The sequence below is a fragment of the Pantherophis guttatus genome, chromosome 7, assembly GCF_059756535.1.
Source record: "Pantherophis guttatus breed Tessera chromosome 7, ASM5975653v1, whole genome shotgun sequence".
NCBI classification, from domain to species: Eukaryota; Metazoa; Chordata; class Lepidosauria; order Squamata; family Colubridae; genus Pantherophis; species Pantherophis guttatus.
In genome coordinates this window covers 86,814,565-86,831,266 of record NC_142069.1, presented here as the reverse complement: position 1 = coordinate 86,831,266, position 16,702 = coordinate 86,814,565, and the positions used below count along the sequence as shown (strand labels likewise).

Genomic DNA, 16,702 nt, shown 5'->3' with positions numbered 1-16,702 from the left:
CATTTATGATATTGGCAATGTCCTTTGGTCCCTTGACAAGCAAAGTCAACGGGGAAGCCAGATTCGCTTAACAACCGTCTTACTAATTTAAGAACTGCAGTGATTCCCTTAACAGCTGTGGCAAGGAAGCCATTCATTTAGTGACCGTTCGAAGTAACGAAAGCAGTGGGAAAAAAAGGAATGTACGACTATTTTTCATGCTTACGACCGTTGCAAACATCCCCACGGTCATGTGATCGAATTTCGGGCGCTTGGCAACCGACTCATCTTTACGACCGCCGTAGAGTCCCGGGGATCACGTAATCGATCCCCTTTTGCGACCTTCTGACAAGCAAAGACAACGGGGAGGCCAGATTCACCTCACTTCACGATTGTTAAGTGAATCTGGCTTCCCTATTGACTTTGCTTGGCAGGAGGTCGCAAAACGGCAGGGGTTCGCTTAACAACGGCGGCAAGAAAGGTGTTGTGGCCTATCGGCCGCCGCAGCCAAATCAGAGGAGGAGGAGAAGGCGTGGGAATCAGGGTCCCCGCATCAAGGCAACCTGAGACCTCCGAGGGGGAAGAAGGAATGGAGCTGGCAGAGAGAGAGTGACAGAGGCGGAGTCTGGGCCGGCCGTCAGCCCTCAGATGGAGAGTCAACAGCCCCCAGGTCTGGAGGTGGCTGATGAGGAAGAGGAGGAACAGCTGGGTCCAGTACCCGCCGCACGGAATGCACAGAAGGCAGAGGAGAGGAGAGCAGTGGAAATCTATGAGCCGGTCCTTGGGACAGAAGAGCCACTGCTGCTAGCGAAGCCCCACCCTAGCTCTGGGGATAAAAGGCAAGGGGAGGAGAGGATTAGATGTGGCAGACAACTATTCATCTTCTGGCTGGACGGACTTGTCAGCTGGCGTTGAGAGAGAAACTTTTTGCCGGGGCTGCTGGCGCTCCTAATAAAGAAATCTTTGAATTAACTTCAGAGCAGTGGTGGGATTCAGCCGGTTCGAGCCAGTTCGGGAGAACCGGTAGTTAAATTGCTGGCTGGCCTTGCCCGTTCCCGCCCTGCCCCTTCCCAGAGTCTCCACGCGCCCCTTTTTGGCTCCCAGGTAATTGCAGGGAGGCCTCCTACACCCAAAACTGGACTCTGAGGGGCGGCACATCCCCCCGCGGTCCATTTTTGCTCCCACGCCCACCAAGCATGCCCACGAAACTAGTAGTAACAAATTTTGAATCCCACCATTGCTTCAGAGGATTTGTCGTGTTTGAGGAGCTGGGTCAGAACAAAAGATGGTGAAATGGGGCAGAGCTCACTTAACAACTGCCTCGCTTAGCAACTGAAATTTTGGGCTCCAGGGTGGTCGTACATCGAGGACGACCTGTACCGTGATACCATCTTTAGGCAGAATGCTTTTCAACGCCCTGTTTGATTCCGAGCACAAGATGGAGGAACCAGTTGAACTGCACGGTCCACCCTTTGTCCCGACAAACTTCGATCTGATCTAGAAAATACTTCTTAGCATCCTCTTCATGTTTGCCAACCGTCAGCGCATCGCGGATGTATTCGATGTCCTCCTTGCTGGTCAGCTGGGGCATCCCCGTCATCAGCATCATCGAAAAGAGGATGATGAGGAGATTGGTGTGTTTCCGAAGAGCAAGGTAAGCCCGCACGCAAATATCCTGCAGAACAAACAAAACATCCAAGGCAAATTGGAATGGAATGGAATAGAAATAGAAAATATAGAATGGAATGGAATGGAATGGAATGGCATAGGATAGGATAGGATAGGATAGAATAGAATAGAATAGAATAGAATAGAATAGAATAGAAAATATGGAATGGAATGGAATGGAATGGAATAGAATAGAAAATATGGAATGGAATGGAATGGAATGGAATGGAATGGAATAGAATAGAATAGAATAGAATAGAATAGAATAGAATAGAATAGAATAGAATAGAATAGAATAGAAATATGGAATGGAATGGAAAATATGGAATGGAATAGAAAATATGGAATGGAATGGAATGGAATGGAATAGAATAGAATAGAATAGAATAGAATAGAATAGAAAATATGGAATGGAATTGAATGGAATGGAATGGAATAGAATAGAATAGAACAGAATTCACTTAACAACTATTATACTAACTTAACAGCTGCAGTGATTCACTTAACAACCGTGGCAAGACAGGTTGTTAAGTGGGGCGAAACTCACTTAAATTTCTCCCTTACCAACAGAGATTTGGGGCTCAATTGTGTTCGTAATTCGAGGACCACCTGTCTCCCATTATTCCTTTTGAAATCTCAAACAAGATGTCTCGGGCTTATGAAAAGAAGCCTCCGAAAACAACCTGCCTCTTTCAAAAAAATATTTTTTTTAATCCCATGAATGAGATTATATAACATTTTAACTTTCTGTCAGGTTACATCACTGAGGTGTCAGGCCTGGAAGCCATCTTTTGTGTTGGGCCTTCAGGCCTGTCACATTTACTACTGTGGGAAATTGGGAGGCGGGATTGTACGGAGCGTGAGTGATATCTAGTCATAATCAAGAGGTGGGATTCACATACTGTAGCAACCGGTTCGCCCAGCATCGGAAACGTGAGCGTGTGCACGCCGTCCGCACATGCGTGCGGCGTCACAAAACACGGCAATTCGGTCGCGCGCTCTGTCCACGCAGGCGTGTGACATGAAACAACACAGCAATTCGCTCGCACGTTGCCGTCCGTGCATGCGCGCGGCGTCAAAAACATAGCGATAGAGGACGGGATTGCACCCGGGTGGGTGGGCCCAATCCCACCCATACCCATACCCATAGGTCGGCAATACCGGTTCGCCTGAACTGGTCCGAACCGGATGAATACCACCTCTCGTCATAATAACATTCCTTTCTCAGAGAGTCAAGGACATCTTGCTCTGCGCCTGGGGGGATGAAACTCTGAGACATCTCCAGTTGGGACGGTGGTTTGATTGGGCCACGCGATGGAACATGTGGGTGCTGGGCAGGGACTCGGACTTTCCTTTGGGTGGGGAAAACCTGGAAGCTTTCCGATTCGGGTTTTCCCAGATCAGGGGTGGGTTCTAAATTTTTTTACTACCGGTTCTGTGTGCATGGCTTATTTTGTGGGTGTGGCTTGGAGGTCATGTGAGTAGGTGGGCGTGGCTAGCTGGTCAGTGTCATTTCTGGAAGGTCCTCGCACTTACGACCAGTCCTCGCACTTACGACCCGACTCATTTGTTTGCTTTTAACACTGATCAGCTGTAGGGCGGCCCTTTGAAGCCCCGCGGCAAGAGTTTAAACAGTTTTTTCCCTCTAGTCATCAGCTGGGACTCAGGAGGCAGCAATAGATTGGGGGTGGGATCAAATAAAAGGTAAGAATAACGTGGGGGGGGAAGGCGGGGGGGGAAACCGGTTCGGTGATGTCATATCGTCACCGCTACCGGCTCGGCTGAACCGGACCGAACCTGGAGGAACCCACCACTGTCCCAGATGTGCCAATATGCCATCTCTAATAAAATGGAACTTTGAGGAACTTCAAGGCTCGGAGTTTTCTTTCGTTGGGTGTGTTACTTGGAACCGTGACACAAGGATTATTTGTTGGCCAGTTTACCTGAAAATTCTGAAAGCGCAGACTTGTTTTCTTTCCAGATGTCCCCATGACGAAAAGGAAATCGGGTGTTAAGACAAAAGGAACTCTTTCCTTATTAATTCCAAGGAAGCTTTTGTAATTTCCAAGTATATGGCCAAAGTCGATATGAAAGAGATTACCTTGGAAACAAAAGGGGGAAAAAAATCCATATTATGCCGGGTAATTAAAAACACATCAAAAAGGATGACTTTTTAACCAAAAAAAAAAACAACAACAACAACTTTTTTGGGCCTTCCATCTGTATGTTTGCTTTTATAATTGAAGCTCTCCAACTTTTGTCAAAATTTGCTTTTCTTCTATAATCAAAGGACTGCATTCCTTGCCATCAGTTCTCTTCGTTCGTCTTACACAAGTCGTCCTCGATTTACAATGGTTCGTTTAGCGACCGTTCGAAGATACAACACCACGAAGAAAATTACTGATGACAATTTTTCATACTTAAGACCAGTGGTGGGATTCAAATAATTTAACAATAGAATAGGTTCTCTGCCCTAAAGAACGGTTGGGTGGGCGTGGCCATGGTGGGCGTGGCCAGGGGGTGTGACAGGCAGCCTCCTGCACTCCCCTGGCAACAAAAATGGGCTGGGGGGGCACCGCACCCCCCTGACCGCCGTTTTGGGCCTAAAAGGCCTCCCTGCACTTACCTGGGAGCCAAAATGGGGTGTATGGAAAGGGGCCAGCCACCAATTTAGCTACCGGTTTTCCCGAACCGGCTGAATGCCACCATTGCTTACAACCATTAGTGCATCCTGAATTTGTGATCAAATTCAAATGCTTGGCAACTGACTCCTATTTATGACGGTTGCAGTGTCCCGGGGAATCACGTGATCCTCTTATGACCTTTTGACAAGCAATGGGGAAGCCAAGTTCACTTAACTGTGTTACTAACTTCACGATTGCAACGGGGAAACTGCAATGGTCGTAAATATGAAAAACGGTAGTAAGTCATTTTCTTCAGTGCCGTTGTAACTTTGATTGTTCCTCTTTTCTATTATCCAATGTCTGCAACCGTGCGACTAACTTAACAACCGCAGCCATTTGCTTAACAACTGTGATGAGAAAGGTCGTAAAATGAGGCAAAACTCACAACTTGTCTCACTTAGCAACAGAAATTTGGAGCTCAATTGTGGTCGTAAGTTGAGGGCTACCTGTATTCTCTCTTTTCCTACACTACTTGGCCATCACACTGCTATTTGCCATGCTAACAGCAACTTCTGGAGAGGTTTCAAGGGTAGCCCCACGGACATCCCATTGCAGTAGTCAAGTCAGAATATAACCAAGGCATAAATAATCAGCACCAAACCCAACCAGTTAAGGAATGATGCCTTTCTTGATGGAGTGGTGCAAATGGACTTTTTGTCGTAGACTAGACCAGGGGTGTCAAACTCAAGATCCGGGGGCCGTATCTGGCCTGTGGGGTGCTTCGATCTGGCCCGTGGGGCTGCCCTGAAAACAGCAAAGGACCGGCCCGTGGTGCCTCTGCCAGCAAAAACAGAGCTCAGGAGGGAAAACGGAACTCTGTTTTCACTGGCAAAGAGTTGCAGGAGGCCGTCGCAGTCGAAAACGGAGCTCCGGAGCCCATTTTCGCTGGCACAGGGTTGCAGGAGGCCGTCGCAGTCAAAAACGGAGCTCAGGAGCCCGTTTTTGCTGGCAGAGGGTTGCAGGAGGCCGTCGCAGCCGGAAACGGAGCTCGGGAGCCCGTTTTTGCTGGCACAGGGTTGCAGGAGGCCGTCCCAGCCAAAAACAGAGCTCGGGAGCCCGTTTTCGCTGGCAGAGGGTTGCAGGAGGCCGTCCCAGCCAAAAACGGAGCTCGGGAGCCCATTTTCGCTGGCAGAGGGTTGCAGGAGGCTGTCCCAGCCAAAAACGGAGCTCGGGAGCCCATTTTCGCTGGCAGAGGGTTGCAGGAGGCCGTCGCAGCCGGAAACGGAGCTCGGGAGCCCGTTTTCGCTGGCACAGGGTTGCAGGAGGCCGTCCCAGCCAAAAACGGAGCTCGGGAGCCCATTTTCGCTGGCAGAGGGTTGCAGGAGGCTGTCCCAGCCAAAAACGGAGCTCGGGAGCCCATTTTCGCTGGCAGAGGGTTGCAGGAGGCCGTCGCAGCCGGAAACGGAGCTCGGGAGCCCGTTTTCGCTGGCACAGGGTTGCAGGTGGCTGTCGCAGTCGAAAACGGAGCTTGGGAGCCCGTTTTCGCTGGCAGAGGGTTGCAGGAGGCCGTCGCAGCCGGAAATGGAGTTTGGGAGCCGGATTTTGCTGGCACAGCCAGCACCGGTACCCCCGACATGAGTGACATTCAGCTGGCCGCGCCCACCCTGGCCCCCCAAGGTCAAACACAACCCTGACGTGGCCCTCAATGAAATCGAATTTGACACCCCTGTCAACGCTGTCACTCATTCAATCAAAACGTACCTGATCCTGTGATCATAATGTTGTCGTTGTGCCTATCTCCTATGCCAAGTACGAAGGTTGCCACACAATATCCAGCACAAGAATACACAAACCGCTCCACGGCTTCCTGAAACTGTTAAGGAAATGGTTCAGATTACCAGCTTTGTGCCAAACTGCAGTACAGATAGTCCTCACCTTACAACGGTTCATTTAGTGACCGTTCGAAGTTATAACTGCTGAAAAAAGTGAGTTTCACACTTACAACCGTGGCGGCATCCCCACGGTCACGTGATTAAAATTCAGACGCTTGTCAACTGACTCCTATTTATGGCAGTTGCAGTGTGGGCCCCTTTTGCGACCGTCTGACCAGCAAAGTCAAGGGGGAAGCTGGATTCACTTAACAACCGGGTTACTAACTTAACAACTGTAACGATTCACTTAGCAACTGTGTCCAGAAAGGTCGTAAAATCGGGGGGGGGGGTAGAACTCACTTAACAAATCTTTCACTTAGCAACGTAAATTTTGGGCTCAATTGTGGTCGTACCTCGAGGACTATGGGTATATGCAAGATCAATTTAATCAAATGGTTTTGATTTCAACCAAGATTCTACCTCTTATCAAGTTGGTGCTGGCAACTCAACAACCTTCACATTCTTACATATCTGTGGATTGGATGGGCTGCTAGGGGTTCGTACATGTTCGGGAGAACCTCTAGCTAAGATTCTGTGCAGTTCGGAGAACCCCCAAATCCCACTCCTGGCTGGCCCCGCCCATCCTGCTTCTCCCAGGAGTCCCCATGCGGCCCGTTTTGGATGCAGGTAAGTGCAGGGCGCGCACAGAGGCTTAGGGAGGGTGAAAAACGAGCCTACCGGAAGTTTGGGAAGGCCAGAAACGGGCCTGTTTCCAACCTCCAGAGGGTCTCCGGAGCCTGGGGAGGCTGTTTTCACCCTCCCGGAGGCTCAATAAAAGCTTTCAGAGCCCGGGGAGGGCAAAAACGCCCCACCCGCCATGGTACAGGAGGCCGACTAGGCCACGCCCACCATGGCCACATCCACCATGGCCACGCCCACCCAGCAATGGGGCAGCAAACCCCTTGCTCAAATATTTGAAGCCCACCCCTGATTCTGATTGTTTTACAAATGATCAGGAAAGACAGAGGATTTACTAAAGAAAAGAAAAGCAAATGTAGAGTGTTTATCGACTCACAAGGCATAGTGAAAAGATTTTTTTTAAAAAAATGATCTAAAACAAATACAGAGCAGTGGAACATATAGATACTGGTATCCAGTATGCTAAAAGTCACTCTCTTTCTCCCTCCTTCCCTCCCTCCCTCTTCTTAAGTGAATGTTCCTATATCCATCCTGTCATTTCCCCCCCCCACAAGTTCCAGATAATCCTCTTATACTGTCTGGGGAATTCTGGGAATTGAAGTCCATACGTCTTAAGAGTTGCCAAGGTTGGACACCTCTTGAAGTACCCCGTAATGGCTTACAAAGAAATAATACTTTTTCAAACAGAAATAATAGCAGTAGCAGCACTGGTGGAATTCAATTTTTTTTTTTACTACTGGTTCTGTGGGCGTGGTGTGGCTTGGTGTGTGTGGCTTGGTGGGCGTGGCAGGGGAAGGATATTGCAAAATCCCCATTCCCTCCCCACTCCTGGGGGGAGGATATTGCAAAATCTCCATTCCCACTCCACTCTGGGGCCAGCCAGAGGTGGTATTTGCCGGTTCTCAGAACTACTCAAAATTTCCGCTACCAGTTCTCTGAACTGCTCAAAATTTCCGCTACCGGTTCGCCAGAACTGTCAGAACCGGCTGGATTTCACCCCTGAGTAGCAGTAATAGGAACACGTACCTTTTCTTCAATTACACATTTCTCCTTAAGCCACTGGTTTAGTATTTCATCTTTAAAAGCCCCAGTGTTCCCAACTGTGCTTTGCTGGATTTTGGCAATTGTATTAGCATCCTTTACAATTTCAATCATTCCTGTTTAAAAAGAAAAGAAAGTAAGGTTTGAACCAATAGCATCACTGCAGGGTGGAAGAATCACGCCATTTCTTTCTCTTCTTCCTCCCCTTCCAGATGTGCTACTGTCAGTTTTATAAAATAGACCAGACTAAGATAGTGAAAATAGATCAGGACGACAGGTAGGCCTATCTTCGAGACCGCCTTCTACCGCATAGCTCCCAGCAACCGGTAAGATCCCACAGAGTTGGTCTCCTCCGGGTCCCGTCAGCTAAACAATGCCGGCTGGCGGGCCTGCAGGGGAGGGCCTTCTCTGTGGCTGCCCCAGCTCTCTGGAACCAGTTACCTCCTGAGGTCCGGACCACCCCCACTCTATTGGCCTTCCAAAAAGCGGTGAAGACCTGGTTTTTCCGGCAGGCCTGGGGCCGTTGATCTCGCTGTTGCGATCTTGTGAGATCCGGCCATGAATGGTATGAATGAGTTTTAATGTTTTAATTTTTAAATGTTTTTATAATGGCTTTTTAAATGCATTGTAAGCCGCCCTGAGTCTTCGGATAAAGGCGGCTGTCAACTTGCAAAGCTTTCAAGTTGCCATGAGCAGGAGGGAGGGAGAACTGAAGTGAATTCCATACATTCTTCCTGACTGCAATCAGAAGGAGGGTGTTAGGTTTCACAGCCAGCCAAAGTGGTTAATTGGAGAATGTGATTTATGAGATGGCCAGAGAGGAGGGGAGAGACAGGGTCATAGGGGAACGTAAATTTACGTGGGATCAGTCCTAACTGCATCCGAGTATTGCTGGAATGTTGCTCCTAATAAATGACTGTATTTCCTTTGAAGTTTGGATCATGGCTCATGAATTAATTAGGGCATCTTTCGGAAACTTGACAGCAGTATATAAATTGAACTAATTGAACTGAATTGAATTGATTTACAAACACAAGTTGGGGGGAGTAAAATTGAGGGGCAGGGAGGGGTACGTTCAGACTTGCAAGTTTCTATTACTATAACCTCATAACCTCATAATAAAAGTAGTGTTGCTACATCTAGTCATTCTTGTCTAGACTACCTCATAAGTACTGAGTCACCTTATAGGCAAATTGAGTGGAATAGATGTTTAATAGATTGATAGATCAAGAGAGAGAGAGAGAGAGAGAGAGAGACAGATAGGCAGGCAGGCAGGCAGGCATAGGACAGGATGGATGGATGGATGGACAGATAGATGATAGATACCGTTTCCCCGAAAATAAGACATTCCCTGATTATAAGCCCAATCGGGCTTTTGAGCGCTTGCGCTGAAATAAGCCCCCCCCCAAATAAGCCCCCCAAAAAAATATTTAACCGTATGCACAGTTGGTCTCCGCCATTTCCACTGGTTAGGGTTAGGGAGACAGAGTTGGAAATCAGGTAAGACAGCAAGAGGAGCCCCATCTTGCTCAACGCGCCCCAAAATAATAAGACTTCCCCGAAAATAAGGCCAAGTGCTTATTTTGGGGTTCAAAAAAATATAAGACAGGGTCTTATTTTCGGGGAAACACGATAGATAGATAGATAGAGAGAGAGAGAGATAGATAGATAGATAGATACTGTAGATGATACATAGATATAGATACTGTAGAGAGAGAGAGAGATCAGAGAGAGAGAGAGATTAGATAGATATAGAGATGAGATAGATAGATGATAGATAGATAGATAGATAGATAGATAGATAAATAGATAGATAGATAGATAGATAGATAGATACTGTAGATGATACATAGATATAGATACTGTAGAGAGAGAGAGAAGAAAGAGAGAGAGAGAGATTAGATAGATATAGAGATGAGAGAGAGAGATGATAGATAGATAGATAGATAGATAGATAGTGTAGATGATACATAGATATAGATACTGGAGAGAGAGAGAGAGAGAGATCAGAGAGAGAGAGAGATTAGATAGATAGAGATGAGAGAGAAAGAGATAGACAGATAGACAGATAGAAGCGTGTGTCTATGTGTGTGTGACAGAGTGACAGAGACAGACACAGAGAGAGAGAGAGAGAGACAGACAGACAGATCTTCCCCCAGGGAAGATGCTATCTAGATGACTTCAGACCAATTACTCTCTTTCAACTCAATCCAGCTCACAGGACGTTAGATAAACTGCCTTGAAAACCCAGAATAAATAATAAATAAATATGCTGTCTGTGACAACATCCTTCCGCCGCAGCTGTGGCCCTAGCTGAAATATCACCTCAAGGAGGAAGAGACGAGGGAAAATGTCGCAATTCATCACTCAGAACATGAGCAATGGTGTAATTATGTCCCCATAATGCCGGGATGGGAAACCATGACCCCTTGAGGACCTGTGGACTTCAACTCCCAGAATTCCTGAGCCAGCCAGCCATGTTGGTTCAGGAATTCTGGGAGATGAAGTCCATAGGTCGTAAAGGCCATAGCAGCCCACCCCTTTCGTAATGTAAATTCAGTTATACTGAAATGAAAAAAGAAATGGAGACACAAAGTGAAAGATTTAATTTCTCCAGAGCAATAGGAAATAAACCAGTCAGGCACCAAATTAATTGGGGGGGGGGGTTTAAATACCCCAAGTGTGCCATTCAGGTCAAATGAGAAGCTGACAAGATTGATTATCATGTGTCATATCTCGTTATTTATATTTACTTAAATGAAGAGAGCTCCATATAAGACTGACATATTTTGTGAGATGGCTACCTATGCAATCCACAAATCCAAAATCTCTGGGTACCCCAAAAATGAAGAAGAAGTTATTACTAAGAACGTTCAGTGAAGCTTCTTTAGAGAAAATACTTCAGATATAAAAAAGTAAAGGTTCCCCTCGCACATATGTGCTAGTCGTTCCCGACTCTAGGGGGCAGTGCTCATCTCCGTTTCAAAGCCGAAAAGCCAGCGCTGTCCGAAGACGTCTCCGTGGTCATGTGGCCGGCATGACTAAACCCCAAAGGCGCATGGAACGCTGTTACCTTCCCACCAAAGGAGGTTCCTATTTTTCTACTTGCATTTTTTATGTGCTTTCGAACTGCTAGGTTGGCAGAAGCTGGGACAAGTCGCGGGAGCTCACCCCGTTATGCGGCACTAGGGATTCGAACCGCTGAACAGCCGACCTTTCGATCGACAAGCTCAGTGTCTTAGCCACTGAGCTACCACGTCCATAGTCTACTATACTTCAGATATAAAAAAGCTGAAAAAAAGCTTGACTTTCATCACATCAAAACATTTCAACTCCTGTGGGAACTGAGCCTAAAATTTATGTTGCTAAGTGAGACATTAAGTGAGTTTTGCCCCATTTTACGACCTTTCTAGCCACAGTAGCTAAGTAAAATCACTGCAGTTGTTAAGTTAGGAACCTGGTTGTTAAGTGAATCTGGCTTTCTCTATTGACTTTGCTCATCAGAAGGTCGCAAAAGGGGATCACATGAACCCGGAGACTGCAATGGTCATAAATATGAGTCAACTGCCAAATGTCTGAATTTTGAGCACGTGACCACGGGGAGGCTGCAACGATTGTTAAGTGTAAAAAACGGTCATAAGTCGCTTTTTTTTTCCCAGAGTCGTTGTAACTTCAAACGGTCCTTAAACGAATGATTATAAATTCTGGACTAAGTTGTGATTTTTAAAAGCTCTGCTTCGGACAAATACATTACCTATTTTATTCCCTGTCGAAATACATCCGTAGGGTAATAAACATAAATCTAAGGACTCTTCTTCCCATATTGACTCCATGATTCGAAGTATCTAGTAGAAAGAAAAGGCAAACCGCATCAGGGGACTGTCAGATCTGCCATCACATCGCTTCAGCTCTACTTTGCTTTGATGGCGGCCTGCCATAAACTACGGGGAGGGGCAGGGGTTGGCTTCAAAAATTTGAGCAAGGGGTTCTCTGCCCAGGGTTGCTGGGTGGGCGTGGCCATGATGGGCGTGGCCTAGTTGGCCTACTGCACCATGGAGGGGTGTGTGTTTTTGCCCTCCCCAGGCTCTGGAGGTTTTCCTCGAGCCTCCGAGAGGGTGAAAATGGCCTCCCCAGGCTCCGGAGGCCCTCTGTAGGCCGGAAACAGGCCCGTTTCTGGCCTTCCCGAATTTTCGGTAGGCCCATTTTTCTCCCTAGCCTCCGCGCACGCCCTGCACTTACCTGCATCTAAAGGGGGCCGTGTGGGGACTTCTGGGAGGGGCGGGGTGGGATGGGCGGGGCCAGCCCGGAGTGGGATTTGGGGGTTCTCCGAACTGCACAGAATCTTAGCTAGAGGTTCTCCCGAACCCCCAGCAGCCTACCCCTGGGGAGGGAGGATGTCAGGAACCAGAAATGCCAACCTGAGACAACTGTTGAAAGGTCCAGGGACATAGGCATAGGAATGGAAGGAAAATGTCCGCCCAATAGCAAGAACACCCGGGACAATGGGAAATTATTCAGTTTACCCAGGAAACTTTCAGATCTGGCTTTTCTTACAGTGTAACCACTTGACTTCAGTTAAAATATATCTTTCATTATGAATGGAGTAAAGGGTCTTTTTTTTCTAAATGCCCAAGCTGGTCCAACAGGGGCTATTTTTGTCTTTTAAAAAAATCTTAGAAACATTCATATGAATTCAATACGTTATTTCAAATCAAATTCTTCATTACAGGACAGTGACATGGACTCACTAAACTTACTACCGTGTTTCCCCAAAAATAAGACCCTGTCTTATATTTTTTTTGAACCCTGGAATAAGCGCTTGGCCTTATTGCCATGCGCTCAAAAGCCCGATTGGGCTTATTATCAGGGGAATGTCTTATTTTGGGGGAAACAGGGTAAATGAAAGCTACGGAGTTGAGCTGCCAAACAGAACGCACAAAATCAAACAAGCAAGTTATTTCCTTATGGCCCTGCCCAGGGACCCTGTCTGAAGGAGATGGATGGTTAAGAAATAGGAAATATAAATAATAAACAATATAAATATGCAGTAAGTAAATAGAATTCCTGCAGGCAGAATGAAAATGACAGCCTCCGTTAGCACGGGGATGATCGGGGAGTGAGTTTGATGCAGTCCAAACATCTGGCAGGCCCTGGGCTCTGAATTATACTATATAAATGTTGCAAAACAATCTTGACAAGACAAATAACAGAAGCAGCTTGTGAAGCAGAATTCAAAAAGAAAAAAAATCCGGTTCACTAAAACGCATAAACATCCTGCCTTCTATGCTCGTTTCCGTCACCTTCATCTCGGTGAATGAGATAAAAGGTTTGTTGAGTGACGAAAGAAGAGATGAAGTGCGCTTTCTATCACTAAGCTGAACATCTGGACACATCCATATAATTTCAATGGGTAGAAATAAGGAGTGAAATGCTCCCAGTTTGGACCGGATCGCCCGATCCAGTGGCAATGGCGGCGGGTGGTTCGGAGAACCGGTAGCAAAAATCCCTGCCCCCACCCCCGCCTAGCTGAGCCACGCGATCATCAGAGGCTTTTTTTTTTTTACTTTTAAAAGCATTTTTTCTTCGGCCGAAAAAATGCTTTTAAAAGTAAAAAAAAAAGCCTCTGATGATCGCGCGGCTCAGCTGGGATCGTCAGAGCCTTTTAAAAGCATTTTTTCTACAACTTCTTTGGCCGAAAAGGTTGTAGAAAAAAATGCTTTTAAAAAGCTCTGACGATCCCAGCTGAGTTGCCTGATGGTCAGAGGCTTTTTTTCTTTAAAAAAAAAAAAGCCACCACAGGCGCCCCCCAACACAAGGGACGTCAAGATGGCCACGTCCCCCCTGCTTCCTGCCCCCCGAGATCAAACACAGCCCTGATGCGGCCCTCAATGAAATCAAGTTTTGACAACTCTGAGAAGTTCTCCTATCTCACTCGCTTCCCTCAGTGTGTTGTATACATATTACCTGTAAAATGAGCATATCCTGTCTCAGATCATCACCGTGTTTGAAGATGATGCCGATGGTTTCGCTGGAGAGAGAGGTTGGATCCGCGCATTTGAATTCTAGCCACAGAGGTTTTTTCTTGGAGGCCATTACTTTACATTTTTCGATCTGCGAGAAAAGAGGGACACTTATAACTACACTGTTCACCGCCGGAATTGACATCTCATGATTAAAGGCCAGGACCGAACATCTCCAGATAGTCCTCGACGTATGACCACAATTGAGCCCAACATTTCTGTTGCTAAGCGAGACATTTAACTTGAGTTTTTCCCCCATTTTATGACATTTTTTGCCCAAGTTGCTAATTGAAACGCTGCAGTCGATAAATGAGTAACCCAGTTGTGAAGTGAATCAGGTTTCCCCATTGATTTTGCCCATCAGAAGGGTGGCAAAAGGGAATGACGTGACCCCGGGACACTGCAACAGTCATAAGTACATGCCAGTTGCCAAGCTTCTGGATTTTGATCACGTGACCACAGGGATGCTGCAATGGTTGCGAGTGTGAAAAAACGGTCCTATGTCACTTTTTTCAGGGCCGTTGTGACTTTGAAAGGTCACTTAAATGAACCGTTGTAATTCGAGGACTACCTGCAGTCTCAAACCGAATGAAATTAAAAATGTGAAACACGGAGTTTGAAATCCATCTTCTTGGGATCAACCTCATCCCTTACGATACATCAGTGGTGAAATCTAAAATTTGTTACTACTAATTCGGTGGGCGTGGCTTGGTGGGGGGGTAATGTGACTAGGTGGGCGTGGCCGATTTTTTTTTTTTTAAACTTTTAAAACCATTTTTTCTACAACCTCTTCGCCTCTAATCCCACTGACCCTCATTCATCCGACTTTGCTAAAAAGAGAAGGAAATTATATTTACCACCAGTGCTCCTGCTTTCAGTCCCGGATCATAGGGAACTCTAAAACATTCTGGAAACCTGTTGTCCTGTAGCCTCTCGAGTTTTTGTTTGAGCTGCGCGATGACTAAAAAAAATGAGAGTGGGGGGAAAAAAATATTTTTTTAAAAAAATCAGAAACATAATTCAATTAGAATGAAACGGGGTGAGGAATTGCTGGTACATCCCCTATTTCTCCGTTAGGACAGCGGTCACCAAGCTCAGAGGGTACCAAGGACCCCACAGTCTTCTCCCTCCTCCTCCTCCTCCTCCTCTTTCTCTGTTCTGCAAATCCCACTCCCTTCTAGCACTGCTGATGTTACCTAGTTTGGTAACAAAACGTCTGCGAGAAAACCATCAAGCTCAGAGAGCACCAAGGACCCTACAGTCCTCCATCCTTCCTTCTTTCCTTCCTTCCTTCCTTCCTTCCTTCCTTCCTTCCTCCCTCCCTCCCTTCTTTCCAACCTCCCTGCCTTCTAGCACTGATGATGTTACCTAGTTGGGTCATGAAACGTCTGCAAGAAAACCCCCAAGCTCAGAGAGCACCAAGGCCCCACAGTCCCCTCCCTCCTCTATTCCACAAACCCTACTCCCTCGTAGCACTGATGATGTTAGGTAGTTTGGTAATAAAACATCTGCAAGAAAACAAGCAAGCTCAGAGAACACCAAGGGTCTCAAAATCGTCGTCGCCGTCCTCCTCCTCCTCCTCCTCCTCCTCCTCCTCCTCCTCCTCTACTTGACAAACCCTTCTCCCTTCTAGCACTGCTGATGTTACCTAGTTTGGTAACAAAACATCTGCGAGAAAACCACCAAGCTCAGAGAGCACCGAGGACCCCAGAGTTCAACCCTGAGCTACCGATAAGTCTCTTCTATGAGTATCTTTTTAGGGTTTTTTTAAAAATCTGATTCGCAACCGACGCATCTGGAAACCACAACTCTGATGCAAAGATACCACGGACTTTGCTGCCGGCGACTAAAAACGAGGGAGGCGAACGCCTGAGATCTGAAACGACGCTTCTCAAGACATCGCCTACCTTGCGGGGTGACGTCGTACTTCTCTGCAGAAATGGTTTTGATCTCCCTGGTGACCTTGTGCAGCAGCTCCGTCACTTGGACCTGCCTGAGGAAGTCCTTCAGCATCGCTCTGCCACAACCTCTCAGATACGCTTCTAAGATCACGGCAAACCTCTGCTGGTAGTGCATGGATTGAGCAATCTCGCTTCTCAAAAACCAGAACAGGAAGTGTCCGATCCGCTTGTTCTATGAATGGAAAGGGTAGCATCTAAGACGGGTTCTTAAAGAGATCTGATCTAGATTAGATCTAAAACCAGAAATATTCTTGTCGGGGGTTTTACCAGAAAAGTACAATAAAAGGGAATACATATTTAATTTTACATCTGTTAAAAGCAGCGAGAATTGCTTTTGCACAACAGTGGGAAAATGAAGAACAGATGAAAGTGTAATTTAAAAATATATATATTAGAATGTGCAGAGATGGATAGATTAACACTTAAAATTAAGGAGAAGGAAGAAGCAAAATATTTTTGAACATGGGATTCGTTTTACCAATGGTTAGCTAACAGAAACAAAAGTTAGAAACTTAAAAAGTTTAAGAGAATGACTGATTATACAATGAAGGTTTATTAGTATGGATAAGCAATTTTTTCTTTTTAAATTTGATTTATATGCCACCCTTCTCCGGAGACTCAGGGCGGCTTACAATGCGTTAAGCAATAGCCTTCATACTTTTGTATATTTATACAAAGTCAGTTTATTTATATAAATTTATTTATATAAAATAAATAAAATAATAAAATTTATAAATTTTATTTATATAAATTTAAAATAAATAAATAAAAATAAATAAATTGCCCCCATAATCTGGGTCCTCATTTTACCTACCTTAGAAAGGATGGAAGGCTGAGTC

General features: G+C 46.2%; 1 protein-coding gene across 3 annotated transcripts in view; it reads right to left on the bottom strand.

Moving 5' to 3' along the window:
• Positions 1-1,223: 1,223 nt before the first annotated feature.
• The window catches only part of PIK3CG (phosphatidylinositol-4,5-bisphosphate 3-kinase catalytic subunit gamma), an 82,598-nt gene continuing 67,119 nt past the window's right edge, over positions 1,224-16,702 (bottom strand). For all 3 annotated transcript variants that reach the window (XM_034433628.3, XM_034433627.3, XM_034433626.3), the window contains exons 4-11: positions 15,810-16,035; positions 14,760-14,863; positions 13,847-13,993; positions 11,637-11,727; positions 7,868-7,998; positions 6,033-6,144; positions 3,591-3,748; positions 1,224-1,654 (exon numbers count right to left, since the gene is read on the bottom strand). In XM_034433628.3, the coding sequence (XP_034289519.2) occupies positions 1,373-1,654; positions 3,591-3,748; positions 6,033-6,144; positions 7,868-7,998; positions 11,637-11,727; positions 13,847-13,993; positions 14,760-14,863; positions 15,810-16,035 (1,251 nt within the window). In that variant the 3' untranslated portion in view covers positions 1,224-1,372. The remainder of the gene's footprint in view (positions 1,655-3,590; positions 3,749-6,032; positions 6,145-7,867; positions 7,999-11,636; positions 11,728-13,846; positions 13,994-14,759; positions 14,864-15,809; positions 16,036-16,702) is intronic.